Source organism: Lutra lutra, chromosome 8 (assembly GCF_902655055.1).
Source record: "Lutra lutra chromosome 8, mLutLut1.2, whole genome shotgun sequence".
NCBI lineage: Eukaryota > Metazoa > Chordata > Mammalia > Carnivora > Mustelidae > Lutra > Lutra lutra.
Window position 1 is genome coordinate 56437448 of NC_062285.1, and position 22826 is coordinate 56460273.

Here is a 22826-nt window from a genome sequence, read left to right on the forward strand (position 1 = left end):
GTTCTTACCAAGCAGACAACACACAGACGCCCCTCCCCCTACCAGGGATCCAGATCCCCAGCCCATGGACCTGGCACAAAGCCTCCTGCCAGGGATCTAGACTCTGGGACCTCCTCACCCCACTCCCTCTCCAAAACACACAGACCTCCTCCCATGCCATCACCACCCCTCCCCCAGAATCCCAGACCCAGAAAGCCCCCGTCAGGGCCCCAGGGCCAGACAGACCCAGCACCAGCAAAGGCTGGTTGGCCTGCGAGTTGGCTGGTGTACCTGAAACCCAGGCCTGTGACAACTGAATCTCTGGGGCCTGCTCACGGCCAGGAATGTACTCTGGTGGCACAAGCCGGGTTGCTGTAGTGTCCCAACAGCCCTCCCACTCCCTCAGCAGGAGAGGACTTCAGTGCCCCCCTCTGTAGCAGAGCCAGACTTCCCTGGGTATTATTTCTGGCTTTCAGGAGAGGAATTGGACTCAGCTCCAGCCCTGGGAGGAGGCCAAGGCCTCACACAGGCTATGAGCCGTGCCCCTTAAATCACCAGCAGCAGCACGACCCCAATGTGCTTTCCCAGTCTCCTGCATGGGTGACTCCTCAGTACTCAGAGCAGACCCTATGCTCTCTAAGGCCCCTTCTTCCCCAGCCCTCTCCATCCAACTAATGAAGCCAGGATACCAAGTACCACGATGGGCCTCACCCAGGCTTCAGAAAGGCTGCTTTACTAGAAGCAATTTGGACATGATTTTTCTCATTTCATTTATTTATTTGACAGAGAGAGACACACAGAGAGAAAAGGAACACAAGCAGGGAGACTAGGAGAGGGAAAGCAGGCTTCCCATCACCGAGCAGGGAGCCCAATGCAGGGCTCAATCCCAGGACGCTGGGATCATGACCTGAGCCGAAGGCCGACGCTTAATTACTGAGCCACCCAGGTGCCCCCAGACATCATTTTACAGCCTGCCGGCCAGTCTTGATAACAGAGACGAGAGTCCTCCTGGGACCGCGGGGGGCCAATGGTGCAGGTCTCCGCACACTGGGGCTCATTTTCGTATGCTTCTATGTGTGGCTGCTGAGGTCCTGATGGAATAGGACTTGAAGGCCCCAGGCCCACCGCTTGAGAAGCTCAGGGCATTGCTGCCCATGGTTCCTCCAAAGGTCACCCCGCTGCCCCGTCCGCCAGTGGAGTTCACCACAGCTAGAAGGAAAGGGAAGAGGGCTCCATCAGCACCTGGTGCCCCAGACCTCACTACACCCACTCTCCTGCTGTGCCTGCCCCTCTCCCTCCCCACAGCCTCTCCTCCCCCCGACCCCAACCCTCCTCAGGCCATCCCAGAAGGAGCCTGGGACAGCAGTGGCCTGCCCAGGTACCCCCTATCCCACTCTGCCCTCTTGCACGGCTTCCCTGAGCCCCTGAGCCTGACTGGCTAGGGAGCTCCAGGGCACCCGCGAAAAGCTGGTGAAGGAAAGAAGCTCCTGGTCCACACAATGCCAGGCCCTCGAGACAATGTGCCATCCTACAGACCCAGCCTAGTCTGGACAGCACAGGACATGGGCCACAGCCAAGGACTTACAGATGTTCACAGCTCCCCCTCCATCTCCGGCCAACCTGGGGGCAGAGAAGAGACTTGTGAGAGCAGCTCTTTCCTCCAAGCTGGAGGAAGCAGCACCAGGGCCCCTTCCCCCCAGGAGCCAAGCAGAACCGGTATGCTTTCCTCTGTCCCACACCTCAGTGTTACTGTTACAAAATAAGGGGGGATGTTGTGAGGGGAGTTCATGTAGACCCTCCTACATACAGGCCCTGTGACCTGGGGCAAGGTCTCAAAGCCTCCATTTCCCCACCTATAAATCAGACATAACTTAGCCCCAGCCTCGCAGAGTTGTTTGTGGGGGCTGCATAATATAATTTACCCAGAGCCCTGGGCACGCAGGGTGTGATGAAGGGTAGTCTTGATTATTTATGAAGACAGCTGCCTCCCCTAACCAACTCATAAAACCCTCAAAGTGGGCTGTAGCTTACTGATTCTTGATCTCTGGCCCCTGGCATGGGGTCTGGCAGGTAGCAATTATTCTGTATGTACCGAAATAATTAGCTAATTGTTGCTTTCCTGAATGCAGCTAAAGCTGGGACTGAGGAGGGAGCAGAAGGTAGTTGGGCTGGCTTTAAGCAACCCTACAGGAAATCAAAAGCCACGGGAGACAGTTGGGTGTGTTTGTTTTGTGACTCACAGCTCCATTGTCACCAAGCCCTTGACCTTGGGGTTGAGTTTGCTCTGCAGTGGGGAGGGGAGTCCTTGCCCTGGTAGAAGGAGTGAGGGGAGCCCAGCTGGCCTCATCAGCCCCAAGTTCAGGAAGAGGGCAGAGCAAAAGACAAGGGCAAGAGATAGATACGCTAGGAAGATGCCAGGCCCCTTGTTCAACGGGCCCCGGTGAGTGCTGGGAGTTGCTGGTATCTGTGGATAGGGAAGGAAGATAGGCGGCAGTCAGGTAGGAACAGCTTCTGGTGCCGTGCCTAAGAATTCGGGAGGAAGGGACCTGAATGTCTAAAGCTCTGGGGATGAGTGTGATTTGTCTCTTCTCATCCTAAGTAAGTATTTGTTTTTGTGCCGAATTTTATATTCGTAACTCTGTATCCCTAAAAGGAGGTGCCCCAAATCGCATGAGTTTCTAAATCCACAAATACTACACCTGCCCCTGGGAAGGGTGGAGGGTTTAACGGGATTAAAAGCAGGGAGTCCATCTCTCTGTCCTCTAAGAAGTGGAGAGAGAAGAGTTGCCTCTCAGAGAACAGGGATCCAAGCCCTGATGATAACAATCTACGCTGAGATTAGGCTTTAAGACCGAATGTTTGCACTCTGTGAGAACTTGGGCATGCCACTCCCGTCCCTGAACTTCAGCCTGCTCAGCAGCCCATGGGAGGAAATGGGTCTGGCCCCATCCTAAGCGTCCCCAGCTCTGGTTCTATGAGGAAAAGAAGCCCAGGTTGTGTATTCCCAATAGAGTGTGGCTCCCACACCCATGGTGGCCGAGGGTGCAAAGAGAGGCATCATGGCCAGGACATTTGGGCCCCAGGGCTGCCCTGTGCCCCAGATCACCTGCTCTCTCTTCCCAGGGGCCTTTGGTGTTCAGTTTATTTTCCCAAAAAGACCAGATGCCAACCCAGGCAGGGATAGGTCAACTGCAGTGGCCAAGACCCTTCCTCCTCTCTTTCCTCTCCTTCCCCGACTCATACCCTGTGGCCATGTTTCTTCTCTCCTTCCTCCCTTCACGGCACTCTGCCCTAGCACTCCCTCGTTCCCCAGTTCCTTCCTGTTCACATCATCCATCTTCCAGCCTGTCTCCCTAACCCCTCGGGAAAAATTCTCCCCAAAGAGAAAAGTTCTGTGGACATTCAGCATTTTACAAATGCATGTGCCTGGTCTCTAGGTGCTCCCTTTACAAATGTTTGCTGTCCTCAGCCCGTGGGCGAGCTCCCTGAGGGCAGAAGCCTGTCTTACATACTCTCTATCTCCCTGAGGGCAGAAGCCTGTCTTACATACTCTCTATCTCCTAGCTGGGCCAACAAAGCCAAGCCCTGATAAGTCCCACCACCAAGTCTTGAACCACGCTGTTCCCTCTCGCCCTCTCCACACCCTAACCTTCGCCTAGGGCACAACTCTAAAGCCTGGCAAATTGACTGAATGAATCAACCAGTCCATCCAGGTGAGAATGAAGGCCGAACTTCATGGACATAGGTTCCGTGTGTTTCATGAAAAATTCCTATAACACTAACCCAGCCCAGCCTGCTCTCTGGCAGCAGGCATGCAAATATCTGTGGGACCTCCTGACGTTCAGTCAATATCATGTAACTTACCACTCAGTAAAGCAGGAGAAGCAGCTTGGCAATCATGAAAGAAAGGAATCAGCAAAGCTTGACTACACACTCTCCCCTCAATTCAAAAAAGTAAACCACAGTTTCCCCTCTGTAAACTATGCAACAATACCTGACCTACTTACCTGAGTATACTCTGAGGACCAAATAAGATGACCCTGGCCGTTGAGCTTTACACCACGTGGTCTTTCCTACTAGAAAGTCATCCCATCAAGAGCAAAGGAGCAAGCATCATTTACCCTCTCTACACTTCCCATCCCCAGGGCCTTGAGAAGAGAGGTACGGGAAATGTCTGTAGATGGATGAATGTCAAGCCCCAGGCCCCACCAAGCCCCAGAAGGATCCCCTTCCTGGCTTTTGTGTTCTCACCGGCTCTCCTCGCCCTCCAGTAGCTTGCGGTAGGTGGCGATCTCGATGTCCAGGGCCAACTTGACGTTCATGAGCTCCTGGTACTCACGCAGCTGCCGGGCCATGTCTTGCTTGGCTCTCTGTAGGGCGGCCTCCAGCTCCTCCTGCTTGGCACGTCCATCCTTGAGGGCCAGCTCCCCACGTTCTTCAGCCTCGGCAATGGCAGCCTCCAACTTGGCACGCTGTGGGCAGCAGTGATAGCTGTGAGCTGGGGGGAGCAGGTCTTACCAATCACCGCCTTCCTGCCTCCCCATCCTGCAGTGAGCGCCCGGGGGACTCGCTTACGGTGGCTTCACTGGCACCAGTCTACTCCACCGGCATCAGGGAAGCCCAAAACATGGGCTCTGATACCCAGTGCTTAGGCTCCAATTCTGGCTCCACCACTTACTGGCCACATGCATGATCTCAGACACATCAACCCTTCCAGACCAAAGTCGCCTCTCTTCTAAAACAGCAATAATCACAGTGTCTACCTCATAGGGATACTGCAGGGATTAGATGAGGCAATCTGCAAGTCCCTGGCATAGTGTCCAGCACACAGTAAGTGCTTAATAAATGCTATTATAACCATTACTCTTTGTCAACCACAAATCTGTTTTCTGTTGCTAGGAATTCCGCTTTTTTTAGATTCCACCTGTAAGGGGCTCCTGGGTGGCTCAGATGGTTAAGTGTCTGCCTTCAGCTCAAGTTATGATGTCAGGGTCCTAGGATCGAGCTCTGCATCGAGCCCGCCATCGAGCTCCTGGCTCAGCAGGGAGTCTGCTTCTCCCTCTCCCTCTGCCTCTCCTTCCCCTGCTCATGCTCACTCTCTCATATCTCTGTCTCAAATGAATAAATAAAATCTGAAAAAAATAAGTTCCACCTATCATTGAGAGCATACAATATTTGCCTTTCTCTGTCTGACGTATTTCGCTCAGCGGAAGTGCCCTCAAGTTTTGTGTTGTCGCAAATGGCAGGATTTCTTCTTTCTGGTGCCTGAGTAATATTCCATTTTATGGCTGAATAATATAATATTTTATATATATATGTGTGTGTGTGTATATATATGTATGTATGTATGTGTATATATATATATATATATATATATATATGTAATCACATTTTCTTTACTAATTCACCCACTGATGGATACTTTAAGTTGTTCCACATCTTGGCTATATAAACGATGCTGCAACAAACATGGAGATGCAGAGATCTCTTTGAGATAATAATTTTATTTCCTTCAGATATATACCCAGAAATTGAATTGCTGGATTCTACGGTGGTTCTATTTTTAATGTTTTGAGGCCCCCTCCATACTGTGTTTCACAGTGACTGCACCATTTTGCATCCCCACTGAAAGTCTACAGGGCTCCCTTTGCTCCACATCCTCACCAACACTTGTTAGCACTTGTTACAATCACTATAATTAATAAATGCTATTATGATTTTCAAATGCTCCTCCCCCCAGTCCTCATCTGGAAGAGATCTGAAGCCACGGGATCTTAGTTGAGTCCTCAGATTTGGGGCAGTTGACAAGAACAAACACCATCTTCAAAACATGTCCAGAACAGGGCACTTGGAGCAGGGAGACACTGCTTGGAACCCCCAGACTCAAAATATATGATCAGCAGCCCCTCTGGTTTGGGCCAGGCTGGTCAGATTTGCAACGGACCTGAGCGGCAGCTGCCACTTCCTGTCCAGAATGAGCATTCCTTCTGTCTGTGGCTCATCCCCACACCGGAACCTATCTATCCCTGGGCCTCATGCTGTTGGGCTCTGAGATCTCCCACTCCTACCCCTACCCAGCACACCCCTTCCTTCTCACCAGCCGCTCTCCCTCCTCAGCCCCTCCCCTGTCCCCCACATGCTCTGCCTCTCTGCCACACTTCCCAATCCCCCCAGGAGGCCCTCGCGTGCCCTCTGCCCCTTGTCCCCCTGCCGGTCCCCTTCTCCATCACACTGGTGCCCTCTTGGCCGTGCCTCATCCCACTGCCTCAGGGCCCCTCCATGGTGGTTAGGACACCCCAACTCTGGGACCTGGCTCTGCCCCCATTGTACAAGAGGAGAAGCAGCTATGGCAGAAGCTGCAGGGTCTGGGAAACCACCATTCATTGTTCTGTGCCTCCCCTCCCGGCCTGGAAGGTTCTTCGCTGCGCCAGCGACTCATAGCTCTGCATTACTGCCAGGAGGCAGCCTCCACCCTCGTGTAAAGCGGCCTGTGGGGCTGGCATTTCTGGGTATGTCACCCCCACATCCCATCCCCCCAGCTCATCTGGAGATTAGCTCTCTGAAGCTGCAGCCTTGGTTACCGCCCCTCTCTCCCTCCCCACTGCTCAGGCTTAGCTGTCCTATACATCCCCACACCTTGGCCAGGGCCTGTCCCCCTGCCACCAACATGGCATACCCTCCCAACAGTCTGTCCTCGGAGGCCCGTGCCCCACCATGTACCCAGAGCTGAGAAGCAGCAGTGAGTCAGACAGAGGGGGTCTGGCTCCCAAGGCATGATTTATATTTCAGCAGAGGTGGGGGACAGCCAACCACTTAATAAGCCAAAAGATCTCAAATAGTGATGGATGCTTTGGGAAAGTTCAGACATCCTGCTGACAGAGTGGCTAGAGAAGCCATCTCTGAAAAGGGGACTCACGTCCAAAAATCCCAGGGACAACAAAGGGGCAACCATGGGCTGAGCGGGAAGAACCCCATTCCGGGTGGAGGGAACACCGGGGCCAAAGCTCTGAAGCATGAACATGCCTAGCAGATCCAAGACACAGGAAGCAGGCTAGCGTGGCTGGAGCACAGTCAGACACGGTGGCGGGAGGTGAGGGACGGGGCCTTGTGAGCCACCGCAAGGGTGTCTCTTGCCTCTGTGCCCCTACTCCCCACAGACTGGGAGCTCCCAGGTACAGCCTATTGCTCCCAGAACAAGGTGCAAGGACAGTGCTCTGAGATTGGTAATGACTGGTGGTTCTTCTCAGGGCTGGCCAGTAGGAGGCGCCCTCCCCAGGCTGCATGGCCAGCCACGACCCCTCTCCTCCCCAGCACTGAGCCAGAATCTGCCCAAGAACATTCTGTCCTGGAGATCTCACATGTGGGCCTTCAGCTGCACCAGCCTTGGCCTGGGAGAGCCTCGGGCTCCTCATTCTCAGATGTCGGCCCTTTATGGGCCCCAAGAAACAGGGAGGAGTGGGGAAGCGGGACTTGTTCCCACCTGGTTCTTGATGTTGTCGATCTCAGCCTGCAGCCTCTGGATGGCACGGTTCATCTCTGCGATCTCATTCCGGGTATTACGGAGGTCATCCCCGTGCTTCCCAGCCTGTGCCTGGAGGGTCTCAAACTGGAGGGACCACACAGAAAAGTATGACAAGGAGTGGTCAGTGATTGCAGGGGACTCATCCTTTGCTCCTCCAAGGAAGGCCCAAAGTATCTTCCCAGGAAGCGACTGTCTGACCCCAGCAGTCTTCGCCCACTGCTGGCAAGCCAGACTATTGGGCAATGGGGTAGAGCCGAGGTTTGCTTTCCTCCCAGTCAGGACAGGGAGGGCCAGGATGGCTCCCTGGGTCCCATCCCCATTGACCCTGGGGCTCTCCCCATCCCCATCATGTCCCAAGGGCTGGAGAATCACTAGAAGCCTAAAATCCTCACCTGTTAACCCCTAGGAAAAACACACTTGTTAAAAACATCAGCAGTATCCATTTCACAGATGGGAAGAATGAGCTCTGGAGAATGGAAGCCACTGCCCAAGGATCACATGGCAAGTCTGAACCCAGGTCTCCTTGTTGGCATCTCTGTGTTCTCACCCCATGTACCACAGATGACTCCTACCTCTGCAGAGACCTCTCTCTGCTGCTTTTAAACCCTGCCTCAGGCTCCCTCCCCCAGAACACTAGGTTACCCCAGCCCACACCCTCAGCCCCTGCACAGTCAGTTACCCTGCCTCCACATGGCAGGTACAGTGATTAAACCTCCCTTGTCTGGAGGCCTAGGACCCAGGATCTAGTCACTACTCTTCCACCTACTAGCTGTGTAGAGTTAGGCAAATTGCTTAACCTCTCCGTTCTTTGGGTGCCTCCACACTGTCCACCCATCTGGCTGGGGTCTCTCCCTGGGAGGGCCCTGGCCTTCACCTCCTCTTCTTCCCAGGGCCCTGGGGAGCACCACAGACTTAACCACTGGTGCCTGCTGGAACAGTGGGACCCAAGTCCTCAAGGCCTGAGACAGGGTGCAGAATAAGGGAAGCTGCCCTCTGGGACCCTGCCAGGAAGGAAAAAGAACCCTCCGCAGCCTCACACCTTGATCTGGTACATGGTCTCAGCCTCGGCCCGGCTGCGGTTGGCCATCTCCTCGTACTGGGCCTTGACCTCAGCGATGATGCCGTCCAGGTCCAGGGAGCGGCTGTTGTCCATGGACAAGACCACAGACGTGTCTGAGATATGGGACTGCAGCTCTGCCAACTCCTACAGGGACAGGACAGAACATCAGGACTTAGGGCGTGACCCATCCCTGTTCCCACACCCAACCTGGGACCCTCTTCACACTAAAGGAAGAAAAAGAGAGAAAAGGTCAGAGTGGGTGTGAGTCACAAGGCTGCGAGGGGGCACAGACCCAGCCCCTGTCAGCCCAGGGAGGTTAGCAACTTCTCAAGAAAAGAGTCTGGTGTGATTACAGCAGATAAAAACAGACAGAGGGGCGCCTGGGTGGCTCAGTGGGTTAAAGCCTCTGCCTTCGGCTCAGGTCATGATCCCAGGGTCCTGGGATCGAGCCCCACATCAGGCTCTCTGCTCGGCAGGGAGCCTGCTTCCTCCTCTCTCTCTGCCTGCCTCTCTGCCTACTTGTGATCTCTCTCTGTCAAATAAATAAATAAAATCTTAAAAAAAAAAAAAAGTGACAGAGTGTGGGGGATTGTGACGGCTCCTTCCCAACACCCTTCCTAACAAATGGTCATCCTGTGTCTCTGGAAGGCCAATTCTGGCTGAACCCACCATGCTCTGCCACCCTCAGCTCCTCCTAAACTTGGATTCCTGAGTCCAGAAAGGATAAAGGACAGGGTAAGTGCCTGCACACACACTCAACACACACTCAGGCTGGCCCAGAAGCAGGGTGTAAACCAGATGGCCCCTTTGTTAAGACATGGAAGACATGCCATGTCTCCCACACCCAAGGTCCTCACCATCTCATAGAGGCTCTTGAAGAAGTTGATCTCATCATTCAGGGAATCCACCTTCGCCTCTAGCTCCACCTTGCCCATGTAGGCGGCGTCCACGTCCTGGGGGAGGGGGAGGGCGCGGCGAGAAGGGGTAGACACCGGGGCGTCAGTACACAGAATATTTAGCAAGGACTGAGGCCAGCCAGCACTGTCCAAACCACAGGGTCAAACACAAGGGCCCTACCAAGAGACATGCCGTTTCTCCAGGTTGCCTGACCTGGCCACAGTAGGAAGTCTCCTCTACTGGACCCTCCGAGATTGTGTGATGAACCTCATTCCCAAGCATCCCAGTGAACACAGGGACCTTCCCAGCACTGGTAGCCAAAGCAGCCTGTACCCCAAACCTAGCACTTTACCGGGTCCTAAAGACTTCAGTGGTTTGGACCCAGCCCTGGCTCAACAACTTCTGAGCTATGTGGCCTTGAGCAAGTCACTTCAACTCCCTGCGCCTCAACTTCTGATGAGAGAGGAGAGCTGAAAATCATCCAGGCTGCAGGACAGGCCTCTCAGAGTGCAAGACCTCCAGCCTACACGTTTAACATGCAGCTTAGTGATGGCAAGACAAGTGACCCACGAAGAACAGCGCAGGCCTGGGGGGCTTTGGGGCCCTTCTAGCAATACACGCCTGTGCTCAAACTCATGTGGACACAGCCTGCTTTTATATATCCCCAAAGCACCTCTATCTCTAAGGGCCCAGCACTCTGGGGCAGGTTGCTGTCCGACTTGAACCCCGAGCTGCTCAGTGAGTGTACTGCATCAGAATCTCAAATCAAGCCCCGCTAAGATACTCTTAAGGCCTTCCAACCTCGGCTTGCTCCTCTCCAGGGACAGGGAGATGGCTCTGCCTCAGGCCCATCCCATTCATTCAACACATACTTCAGCCCTGCCACGTGCCAGACTTTGTCCGCCACGAAACATTCTGATGGAGATAGAGCACTCCCGTATTTGGCCTTGAAATCTTCCTTTCTAGCCTCCATCTCTCCGTCCGAATTCTAATGCCTCCAGGCCAAGAGCAAGTCCAGTGACTCACCAGACGCGCATACAAACACACGCACACAGGACAGGCTGTGCTATGAGGCTTCTAGATCTCCCCTTTTCCAAGCTCCTCATTCCCTCCTTATAGTCCCCAGACCAGACTTTGGCCACACGTCCCTCACCAGCTGCTTAGGTGCAAGGGCCACGTGGCCCCCGTCCCACGAATTTTCAGACAATGCCCCCCACACCTGGCCTGTATGCTCCCCTCACCTTTTTCAGCACCACGAACTCATTCTCAGCCGCCGTGCGGCGGTTAATTTCATCTTCGTACCTGCAATAGAGGGAGGGGGCGTGGTGTGGGTGCGGCTCTGCCTCCATGCCCTCTCCACCCAGGAGACTCTGCCCCGCATGGGCTTCACCCCTTCTTACTGACACACCTGCAAAAGTGGGTATCAGCTAGGAAACCAAACTTTCCCTTGCGGCTATGTCTAAGGCTGGGAGTCTTGGCATGGGATCAAAGGTTCGAGAGCAGGGAACGTACATGAATTAAAGGGCAAAAGTCGCATCTACTGGGAGGGGGAAAGCAAGGAATAATAGCCAAGCTTAAGGACCACTTCAGGGGCGCCTGGGTGGCTCAGCAGGTTAAGCCTCTGCCTTCAGCCAGGGTTATGATCTCAGGGTCCTGGGATCAAGCCCCACATCGGGCTCTCTGCTCAGTGGGAAGCCCGCTTCCCCCTCTCTCTCTCTGCCTGCCTCTCTGCCTACTTGTGATCTCTCTCTCTGTCAAATAAATAAAATATATAAAAATAAATAAATAAATAAAAAGGACCACTTCAAATGGGGCCTGCACAGTTATATGCTTTGCACGAATTAGCTCATCTAATCTTCACAACGATCCTATAACAATGGTACCATGCTTCGCAGGAAAGGAATGGAGCCACAGAGAAGCAGATAATCCATCCAGTCACTATGCTGCTAAGTGGCAAAGCCCAGACTTCAAGCCGGGCAGTCTGACCCCAGGTCCACGCCTTAATCACTACCCAACCCCACCCTCTGAGAGTGAAGAAGGAGCCTGCAGCGGAGGAACACTGTGGACATAGGAAGACGGCGCAGCAAGTCCTGGAAGAACCCAGCCCCAGCTGGGTGGTCTGGCCCCATCTCCACGGTCACAGACCCCCCCGACCCCAACCCCAAGTTCCTTTTTCTCCCAAGGAGCCCATCCTGCCTGTAGGAGGACACTGGCGATACAGGGCACAGAGCAAGAGAGCCCTTGGACCTGACCGGGTATTTACTCGGGAACTTTTTTTTAGAAAGTGTCAGAAACAGGAGCTCAGTAGTGTCCATGGGCTGCAGGAGGGCAGCAGGACAACTGTGGTGGGGAGCATGAAGCTCCTGCAAGCAGAACCCCCCAAGGAGCCAGACTCACAAGGGCCCACTCCTACAGGTCCTACAGAACAGTTATGGAAACATCCTGGAGGCCATCTGTCCACCCCTGTCCTCGCAGCGTGCCAATGGCCCCTTCAGGTGCCCCTTCCAGCCTCCCTCAGCCCCACTTCAGAGTCTGGCTTGACTCTGCAGGAAAGCGCTACCTATAGGCCAGGATGAGTAATGTGTGAGCACACACAAGGGCACACCCACATAACAACAAAGGCCCGCTGGTTGCCCAGAGCCTTCTAGGTCCTGCACCTGTCTGCTCCCACCTGCTGGGGAATTATCCTGTTGACTGTGGCTCTCCGGAGGGAGGGAAGTGGGTACTCTCCACAGAGCCTTTTTTGTTTGTTCTGCCTGCAGTCAGTGTCCTTGCCGGCTTAGTCATTCACCCCCAGGGCAGAGGACAGAACTCGCTCACTACTCACCACTCACCAGACTAATGGGCAAGTCTGCTGGGGTGGGGCCCAGCCCAAGCCTCAGGCTTTAGTTTCTCTTCCATGGGAAAAGAGAGCTCATTGGGCCCCTCAAAGGCCTGTCCTTACAACCCTAGTCTTCCAGGCCCTTACACTCTACACTCCCCCCCCACCCAAAAAAACACACACACAGCCTCCTTTCTCGTTCCTGCACTGGCCAGAGCTGGCCCTCAGACTTGGAGACCAGACGTGGCTCCCCATGCACAATACCTCTCTCCTTCTTTCTGTCCCAGGTCGGCTCTGGATCTCCTCCTGGGAGTCAGGGGCCTAACATTCCAGTCCCAGCTCTCCCAGTGACCTGCCATGTGATCTCCCTCAGGATCCCGAATCTCTCTGGTCTCCTCTACCTCCTCACCAGACCAGAGGGGCTGTTCTAGAATAATCTATGAGGGTCGTGCAAATCCCGAAGTGCTTTCGTCATAGGACACCTTCTGCCTTACCCTCTCCTGGGGCCTTGGCCCGGCCTCCAAAAGGAACAGTGCAGGTGAGAGCTAAGTGGGGCTGTTTCCCTGGGAGTAAGTCAGGGGACAAGACTTGGAAACTGTTCCCAGGGACAAAGAAGGGAGACAAGAGACAGGGCATGTGTGGGTCAAGACCTTCTGTCCCGGGGGGTTACTGTGCAGAGCAGCTGCACCCTCTGACCCCCTAGCCCCAGAGGGGGCCTGTCGAGGATCAGCTGACCAGGATCGAGGAGTGCATGCGTCCAGGAGCACCCCCCTCCCCCAGGTGGCACAAGGGTCAGTACTTGTTCTTAAAGTCTTCCACGACATCCTGCATGTTCCGCAGCTCCACCTCCAGGCGGCCTCCATCCAGCTGCAGCCCTTCGAGCTGCCTCTGCAGGCCAGCAATGTGGGCCTCAAAGATGCTGGGGAGGCGGCTGCTCTTGGCCGACTTCTGCTCCTGCAGCAGGGCCCACTTGGTCTCCAGCAGCTTGTTCTGCTGCTCCAGGAAGCGCACCTAAGAGGGAAAGAGAGGAGGACACTCCGGAGGGGCAGCTCATGGCCCCCCACACTGGGCTTGGGAGCATCTCCAGACCCCCAGCACAGCCCATGCTCCCACTGGCTGTTCCCCCAACCCGGGACCCTGGACCTTGTTCCCCTCCTCCAGGAAGCCCACACTGAACCAACCTCTCCTCCAGGACCCTCTGTCCTGAGTGGCTTAGATTGTGACGCAAGGGTCAGATTGGCCCAGTCGCCAATGTGATTTCTATCTCCTGTATTCCCCATCACATTACAGAATATCTTCTCCACCTCCCTCTCCGCAGAGCTGCCCCCTCCCTGTCTGTCCTTGGTCTCCTCTCTCTGTGTCCTCTCTCCGCTGCCCCTTTCCTCCAAGGTCTCAGGACAGGGTACTAAAATAAGCAATTATTATATGCTCAGTCTGGGGCCCACAAGCCTCCTTGGATGCATCCAGTATGACTGGAAGTGGGAAGTAACCCTCCCCAAACCCGCAACTCAGAGCAGCAAGGCCTGGGGGCTGCAGAGAGCAAAGCAGAGCTGCTCAGTACGGGGGTAGATCCTGAGACTGGGGAGGCTTCGGCAGACTTAAGGATTTGCAAGGTCTGAATGATGAAGGAGAGGACATGGGGGGCGGGGGAAGCAGAGAGCTACACCGAGGCAGGAGAGGGAAGGTCTGGTCTAACAGTCTAACACCCCTGGGGAAGAGGTCCTGGACAGAGGGGCCCAGCTGGGCTAGCCCCTAATTTCTGGTCCAGCCCTACTTTGCTGCCCTCCTAGACCCACGAGTCAATTTGGCCCCTCTCCTTCCCAACTCCTACTTTCACTCCCCCACTCCCTCCCTGCCCTGTGGGACCAAAACAGCCAGGAAAAACCCCTTTCCAAATGGCCCTTTCCCAGGGCCCCTCAGTGTGCCTTCCCTGGACACAAATGGGCTATCTCCAAGGGCAGGTATAACCTCACCTCCCACCACCACAGGGAGGCTGGAGGACCAGGTCGGTGGGCAGGTGTGGCGGTGAGCCTCCCTCCTCCTTTCCCTCCCTCCCTCCTTCCAGCCCTCTATTTTCAGCACAAGCAATGGGAGGGGAGAGGTAGGAGAGCCTCAGCTGGGAAGAGTGTGTCACCCCTACCTGTCTCTCACCCCACACAGCCCCCTCTCAGAGAGACTCCTGGCCCTGACCTCTGGAGCTCCCAACCTGAATGTGCCCAAGAGCGGCAGCCCACTCTGAGACACAGCCTGCGGGCTCCGCCGGACGGACTCAGGCACACACCCTGGGAGGAAAAAGCAGGGCGATCCAGGCAGCTCGCTGGAAGTGGACGCTTGGAGGCTTGGAGCCCCAAGGAGGATAACAGTCACAGGGTTCATGAGGAGGAAAGTTCCCGATCCTAGCGGAAGGAGAGCGCACCAGGCCTCCCAGCACCTGGCCCACGTGCATTCCGCGCAGGTGGCTGTTGTGGCCTGGAGCATGGCATGGGGCAGGTCGAGGTGGCTCACCTTGTCAATGAAAGAAGCGAACTTGTTGTTGAGGGTCTTGATCTGCTCGCGCTCCTCCTGGCGCACCTGCTGGATGGAGGGGTCGATGTCCACCCGCAGCGGGGCCAGCAGGCTCTGATTGATGGTGACCTCGCGGATGCCGGCGCCCACGGGGCCCCCGTAGGCGGAGCGTACGGCCACGCGCGGCCGCGAGGCGCCCAGGCCGTACACGCTGCTGCTGCTGAAGCCACCGGGGCGCACAGAGCTCAGGCGCACCTGCGTCCCGCGCCCCGGGAAGGCGGCTGAGCGCGAGCTGAAGACCTGGGAGCTTAAGTGGATGGACATGCTGGCTAGACCGCGCTAGACCTAGGGCGGGCGCGAGAGTGCCGAACTCGCTGACCTCCGGGCCTGCCGCTTTTATCCGCTAGGCGCTGGGGCGCGGGCGGAGCGGCTCACACAGGTAGGGGCGGGGCTGGCCGCTGGCCACCCTTCTCTGCCAGCCCGGCCCCACCCCGGGCCAAACTTCCGCTCTCCGCTCCCAGGCCAGGCTTTGGGGCCCAAGCCAGAAAGCCCAGAGTGAGGAGGAGGGCCATAGGTCCCCAGCCCCCGGGATAGGGGCTGACAGAGAGCAGTGGGAGACGACCATTTGAGCAGATCTGAAACAGGTTCAGTCTGGGAAGGCTCCTGGGAGGAGGCTTGCGAAAGACTCCTGAGGCCAGAGCAGAGAGATCAAGCGGTGAAAGATGGGGGAAGGGGGGGGGGGAGTTCTAGTCCAGGAGTCAGCACCCAGCCCCCTTTGCAAAGCATTCCAAAAAGGCATTCCCAGACAGCCTCCTTACCCCATGTCCAGTTCCTTCTTGAGAGCTCTGCTCAGTTCTTGAGTAATCTGACCCCACGTGGCCCGGCCTCGCTGGTTTCCCTGAGCACTACGCCTCATTCCCATACAGAAACTTGGCCAAGTGGGGCATGACCCCTCTTGTGGCCCCTCTCCTTTTCACTCCAGTAGGCATCTGAGGCCCAGAAGCCACGTGGGAATGGTTGCTTTGGGCTCTTCCGTCCCCTCCCCCCACACATTCCTATCCACTTACTTTATTTGTCCCTGTAGAGGCAGGGGACGCCTGCCTGCATGTCGCTGGGACATTTTGTGGATGTCTGCACACTTTCGTGTGGACACACCTGCAGGCCACTGGATTTCTCTGCGTGCTCACCAGAGACATACCTGTGTGCATGTCCGTGTTCTCAAAAAGATGGGGGTCTGCATTCAGTGCAGGGCAGGACGTCCATGGATACACTGTTGCACACTTTTGGATGCAGGTCTGTGAGCCCACTTATTTTTGCACTCCAGCACTCCTCCTCATCTTCCACTGCTGCTGTTTTCCTGTGTAAAGGTCCCCAGCTCTCAGGGTGTCATCCACCAAACTAGTCCCAGCAGTCTTAAACCCAGCCCAAGATGGGGAGACACATTGTGCTGGAACAGGGAGCCCTGGACAGAGCTGGGTCACCACCCACTTGCACTTCCCAGGAGCCTCCAGCCACACTTGCCCCTGACCTTGGCCAGTGCCAGGCTCTGCCCGCATTCTCCCCAGACCCTGTTTGGTAAGAGGGGCCGCCTAGGGAGCCTTTGGAAAAGATAGCTGATGGGCCCTGGCCACCTTTAGCTGACCACCAGCCCCACAATGAGCTGGCCGGCTTGTCACCTCAGACCAAGCCCTCAGGGACATCCTGGGTGGTGGAGGGTGGGGAAGGAATGTCCTTCCTTGTTTTCATTTCAGTTAGATAAGAAGGCCTTCCAGGGAGTCTAACCGAGCCAAGCAGCAGCTCCAGCTCAGTGACCTCAGGGCCGGTCTATGCCCCCTGCCTTCCCTCTTCTCCATATCGGTGTTGGGACAGCTAGGGCCAGAGGCAGAGGGGTGCCCGAGGAGACCTTCAGTGGTCTCTGCTGTAGGGGGTACGTGTGGGGATGTGTGTATGAGAGATGGGGGGAGTAGACAGAGATTGAGATTTTACCTGGAATTCTCAGTTGTAGTTTAAAGAGCACGCAGAGTTCATGGCTGTGTGATATTTGCAGGTGCAGGGAGCCCACTCTTCCCCAGGCCCCACCCCAAGCAGCCTAAAGAGACCAGCTGTTTAATTTCCACACATATATACATGCACACTCACATGCCTGTCTACACAGGCGTGTACATATCACTCATGTATACTCATACGTGCATACATAACACATGGCTCAAACACACACACACACACACACACACACACACTGTAACTCCCTAACCCCTCAGGGCTCATCCTCAGCCCTCTCCTACCACCTGCCATGCCAGCCCCATACCACTCAACCCCCACAACCCCATCCGTGCTCTGCGGCTGGCCACTCCTGCCCTCTCCCACCCACAGCCCCCACAGGATCTGTCCCCCCAACCCTTCTACTTCTCCCCTAGAGCCTGGCCTGAGAGATCTTGGGCACAACACTGCTGGTGACCTGCCTTGTGACGCTGGACAAGTCACTGCTCCTCCCTGGGCATGTTTTCTTCACCAAAGAAGAAATCCCTGGGTTCCACGGGTCGGGGGGAAGGAACTGGGAGGACATTGCAAAGAAGAAAAGGTCTTCAGGCTTACCAGGCCTCAGCACCCCCCCCCACCCCACCCACGGCCTTGAGAGGCATCTCCCTGTTCCAGGGCCCGCCCAGTATCCAGCCCTCAGCCTCCCCATCCCCTCCCTGAAACATTCCTGGCAGTTCCAGCCCTGCCTGCCCGTCTCCTCCAGTCTCTGCATCTAACAGCCAACACCATGGGCCCACTCTGTGCCAGGCCGCAAACAAACACCCTCGGTAGGGCTTCCTGGGAGCTCACATTCCTGTCTGCAGGGTGCATAGCACAGGGGGTCATCTCAACTCCCTCTGCTGCCCCAGCCTCAAGGAGACCCCTTAAGGCATTCTTGGCAGAATCTTTTTTTTTTTTTAAGATTTTATTTATTTATTTGACACATAGAGACAATGAGAGAGGGAACACAAGCAGGGGGAGTGGGAGAGGGAGAAGCAGGCTTTCCGCTGATCAGGGAGCCCAATATAGGGCTCCATCCCAGGACCCTAGGATCATGTCCTGAGCGTAGACACTTAATGATGGAGCCACGCAGGCGCCCCTGGACAGAATCTTCTAACAAGATAATCCTCAACACTTTTCCTAGTCATCCTCTTCCTGCCCAGAGGCTCACCCCATCTCTGCAGTGTTCTGTCACACACACACACACACACACACACACACACACACACACCACATTCCCTGGCCCTCCGGCTCCCAGCCTGGCTTCCAGCCTCGCCCTCTGGACCCCAGCGAGGAACCAGCAAGCAGCCGGGCCTCACGAAGACACAGTGGTCTTACAGTCCCTGAAGGGGAACAGGCTGCTCCCCTCCAGAGAGCCAGTGGGGGGTGCCGGGGTCAAGGGGGGGTAGTCTTTGCCTCCCTGCTACACTTTAGAGCCATGACTCATGTCCATCCCCTGAAAACACAGCCTCTCATTCCTCAAGAAGATCTGTTTTTGGTACCTTAGATGTTTGTAATCATAACAAAAAGCATTTCACATTTCCGCATAGAATGTAGTACTTTTTTTAATGCCAAATAATGAAAGACAAGAAAGCGACATAAAGGACAGCCAGCAGGCTGCTCTCCTGAACGCACGAATCCATAAGCAAAAGACAAACGATGCAGCAGGAAAGTGGGGAACAGGCAGAGATGGCAAGAGCTAGTGGTCCTTCTAGAGTGCTTACTCCGCCGGTGCCGGGCCTGTCTGCAGATGCACCGCCTCTGTGAGCCAGGGCGGCTCCCACCACAACTCCTCGGCACAGCGTGATCCTCCCCATCCTAAGAAAGGAGACAGATGCACAACAAAGTTGAGTAAATGCCCAAGGTCACCCAGCGAAGATGTCGAAAATCCAGGATTTGAACTCTGGCAGTTTGAGCCACTAGTTTGCTTACAAAAAAAGAAAAGGAAAGAAAATCAAATAGCAAACATGGAAAAAAAAAATGCTCAACATCACTCAAAGGAATACAAGAGGCGCCTGGGTGGCCCAGTCAGTTAAGCGTCCAACTCTTGCTCTCAGCTCAGGTCATAATCTCAGGGTTGTGGGATGGAGCACCCCACCCCCCACCACATCACGTCGGGCTCAGTGCTCGCGGAGAGCTGGCTTGAGGGTTCTCTCTCTCCCTCTCCTCCTCCCTTGATTGCATGTTGTCACTCTCTCTCTCACTTTCTCTCTCAAATAAATAAGTAAATCTTAAAAAAAAAATACAACAAGAAACAATGAAAGGCCCTTGTCCCTTGTCACCTGTCACACTGGTAGCTACAGAGCTTGCTAACTGATGGCGAGAATGTGGGTCTTGTCCCTTGTTCATGGAATCGTCCACTGGCACATCCTCTTTGGAGGGCTGGTAGGCTTCGCTCTCAAAATTAAAGTCATTTGCCCTTCCTTCAATAAATAAGACAAACGAAATGAATACACTTGTTCTTGACTAAGTACCTCACTGCCAGGAACTTATCCCACAGATGCTCTCACCCAAAGAGCACACATGTGGTCTCTGCTGCCATCCTTTTCCATAGGTGAAAACCAGGCAGTGACACAAATGCCCATTAGTGGAAGGAGATTAAACGGATTAAGTTACATATATTCAGGACATCTGTGTGGCTCGGTTGGTTAAGCATCTACCTTCAGTTCAGGTCATGATCCCTCGGTCCTGGGATTGAATCCCACATCAGGCTCCCTACTCAGCAGAGAGGCTGCTTCTCCCTCTCCCTCTACCTGCCCCTCCCTCTGCTTGTGTTCTCTCCTTGTCAAATAAATAAATAAAATCTTTTTTTTTAAGTTACATACATTCAAGGGGTGCTATTTATTGAAAAAAACTAAAATGAAATCCTTTCAAGCTGATTGAGTTTTTGCCTTTACATACTGATTGCACAGATCACTGCTATTTTTTAAAACCCAAAAGGCTAGTGCCATCCAACTATGCCACCTTCCCCCCTCCCCTGTGGCTGGTCCCCTGCCGGCCCCACAGTCACCTCCTGACCTCCTGGCCACTCCCTCCCTCTCACTCTAACACCTGGTTCCGGGAGCTCCTCTCCAGCCTGGCACCCCAACTCTCCACCCAGCATCTTAGCCTGACCGTTCCTTAACTCCTCAATTCCGGTGACCTTCACATCCATCCTTTTCCTCTTATCTCTGCACATGGCCACGCTCTAGAACCTTACCTGATGCATCTCAGGAGTGTCAAACTCTGGTCTTATCCTATGGAGCCAGTCATAACCATCCCACTCAGCAGATGGGTTTTTCTGCTGTGCCAGCATCCCCAGCCATGAACCCCATTTTTCTGTTTTCTCCCCACCTGTTACCCCTGCCCCCGACTTCCTTTCCAACCTGGGCCCCTCATTCCTCTCTGTCTCTGAGCTCTTACCCTTCAGTGTCCTCCACCTGGACAAACCCCCAGCCTGGATCAGGCTCAGTGCTGAACTCCGCTTGAGTTCCCAACCGCACAGCCTCGACGAACACCGTACCCTCAAGATGCGGCATCACCACTTGTTCCCAGTCCCCAGGCTCAGCTGCATCCTCCCTGCTCCTGGGCACCTCTCTCTGCCTTTGGTCAACAAGTTTTGCAGTCCCGCTAGTTGCTACGGCAAAGCTTCTCCACTCTCCCCCTGTGCTCCATCCTACCCTCTCCACCGTTGCCTTCAACAACGTAACACAGCATTCTTCCTCACTGAGAAAATCAGACTTTCTGGTAAAAACTCCTTCCCTTCCCTCCTCCACCCAAACTTAGCTCTGCACCCATCTTTCTCTTCCTTCCTCCAGGTTCTAAGGACAGACTCTCTCTCCACCCGGACACCGGCCTCCCTCAACACCTCAGAGAGAACATTCCGTTCACTGGTCATTACTTCTGAAGACCGTCACCTTCTCTTTCTCCTCTCCCTCTGCCTGCCTTCCCGTTTGCATGCACTTCACTGGGGCTGTGGGGACACCAGCCCCATGTCAGCAGGCAGAGGCTCCAATGGGGCAAGAATGTGGAAACTGGGAGTGCCAGCTACAATTTCTCACGAAGTTTGGCGGTAAGAGAAAGCAAAGTGGGAAGTTAGCTTGCATGGAAAGCAAGCTAAAGGAAAGGATTTTTATAGGTTGGAGAGGCTCAAGCCTGCGAGTTGGTGGAGAAAAAGGAGATAGACCATAAGGAGAGAGGTTAAATATGGGGGAGGGGGGAGCTCCTTAAGGGGCAGGTGGCTTTAAGAGTCCAGGTGGGACCGGCCTTGGTGCACAGGAGAAACACCTCTGTGTGGCAGGAAGGAGCTAAAGATGGACAAGGATATAGATATTCAGGGGCACCTGGGTGGCTCAGTCGTTAAGCACCTGCCTTTGGCTTGGGTCATGATCCCGGGGTCCTGGGATTGATCCCTGCATCGGGCTCCCTGCTCGGCAGGAAGCCTGCTTCTTCCTCCCTCTCTCTCTCTGTCAAATAAATAAAATCTTAAAAAAAAAAAAAAGTTATAGACATTCAAAGGTGGACAGAGGAGGCTTGTTCAGAGAAGTTTGTACAGACTATGAGAATAGGTATTTGTGCTAGACATTTTATAGTGTTGTTCTGTCTACACTGTCTACAACTGGTCACCCTGTGCATGTACTTTCTCTGGTTTCCGTCTGAATGACAATCACCCCCCCCCCAAAAGAGATCGGCAGTCTCGGGGGAAACCAGGCAACGCCAGGGCGATGATCTGGTTTCTCTTGGACTGTCACTTACTAGCTACATGACCTTGTCGCTAACCTCTATGGGACTCGGCTTCTTCTTCTATAAAGTGGGAAATTAATAGTGTCTGTCTCATGGGTTCTTTTAAGTAGCAAAGAAGATAATAGTATAAAATGTACTTAAAGACTCAGTAAATGGGAGTTGTTGCTGACGCTGAAGTTACTGTGACCGATGGCCATTGGAACATCTGCCGGCCTCTGGGTGACTTCTATCCTCTCTCTTCTGTAAGAATCCAAGAAGTTTAGGACTTGAGACACTGCCTCTCTGATTTGTCCCTCATTTGATGAGTCTGTGCTAGTGAGGGTGTCTGTGGGGTCTAACATTACCCACGGGGGTGCCACCACCTGCACCCTGCTCCCGTCCTCCACCCCTGAGTTTCTGCGCTCTCCTTCCTGCACACCAGCAATCCTCACCCACCTTCTGGTACATCCATCTCCCACGTTCCTGCTGAACTTTCTGGGCTTGTGGAACTGGATATGCAAAAAATGGTTCCCCCACTTCATGCAGAGGTTCACCGTGATCTACAACGAGCAGATGGCAAGCAAGAAGTGGGAGCTCTTCGGCAGCTTGCAGGACTTTGTGGGCCCCTCTGGGAAGCTGTCCCTGCTGGAGGTGGGCTGCGGCACCGGGGCCAACTTCAAGTTCTACCCACCTGGATGCCGGGTGACTTGTGTTGACCGCAACCCCAACTTTGAGAAGTTCTTGATCAAGAGCGTTGCGGAGAACCGACACCTGCAGTTGGAGCACTTCATGGTGGCCGCGGGGGAGAACATGCCGCAGGTGGCTGATGGCTCTGTGGACGAGGTGGTCTGCACCCTGGTCCTGTGCTCCGTGGACAGCCAAGAGCACCTCCTCCAGGAGGTGCACCGAGTGCTGAGGCCAATGGGAGAGACCCATCTTCACTGCGTGCTCAGTGGGACACCTCTGGGCTTCAGGAACAGCTCCCACGAAGGGTGACCTTAAGCAAGTCCCTTCACTTTTTCCTTTAACCACTTATATATTCAGTAAACATTTGGATGGAGTGCCTGGGTGGCTCAGTCAGTTAAGTGCCTGCCTTCTGCTCAGGTCATGATCCCAGAGTCCTGGGATCGAGCCCCACATCAGGCTCCCTGCTCAACAGAGTCTGCTTCTCCCTCTCCCACTCTTCAGCATGCTCTCTCTCTCTCTCTCTCTCTAATAAATAAATAAAATCTTTTTTAAAAAAAGATTTGGGAAATGTTGACTGTGTGCCACAACCCAGTATGTCTGGGGAGATCACTTCATCTCAGAGAGGTCAGATGACT

At 54.5% G+C, this 22826-nt stretch overlaps 2 protein-coding genes across 4 annotated transcripts; one reads left to right on the forward strand and one right to left on the reverse strand.

The window, feature by feature from the left end:
- Nucleotides 1-691: 691 nt before the first annotated feature.
- KRT7 (keratin 7) lies at nt 692-16141 on the reverse strand. Of its 3 annotated transcripts, none has more exons than XM_047740817.1 (10): nt 15983-16141; nt 14785-14850; nt 13079-13290; nt 10700-10760; nt 9419-9514; nt 8541-8705; nt 7460-7585; nt 4231-4451; nt 1565-1599; nt 692-1188 (listed from the first exon to the last, which is right to left on the reverse strand). In XM_047740817.1, the coding sequence occupies exons 1-10, from the start codon at nt 16022-16024 to the stop codon at nt 1034-1036; spliced, it is 1179 nt and encodes a 392-aa protein (XP_047596773.1). In that variant the 5' UTR covers nt 16025-16141; the 3' UTR covers nt 692-1033. The 3 variants fall into 3 exon arrangements, with proteins under 3 accessions (XP_047596773.1, XP_047596775.1, XP_047596772.1); XM_047740819.1 differs by having other exon boundaries at nt 15972-16060; XM_047740816.1 differs by lacking the exon at nt 15983-16141 and having other exon boundaries at nt 14785-15182.
- Nucleotides 16142-21980: 5839 nt separating this feature from the next.
- Nucleotides 21981-22500, forward strand: LOC125106906 (putative methyltransferase-like protein 7A). The gene has a single exon (XM_047741491.1). It carries the CDS (start codon nt 22045-22047, stop codon nt 22498-22500), a length of 456 nt encoding a protein of 151 aa, XP_047597447.1. The 5' UTR covers nt 21981-22044.
- Nucleotides 22501-22826: the final 326 nt, after the last annotated feature.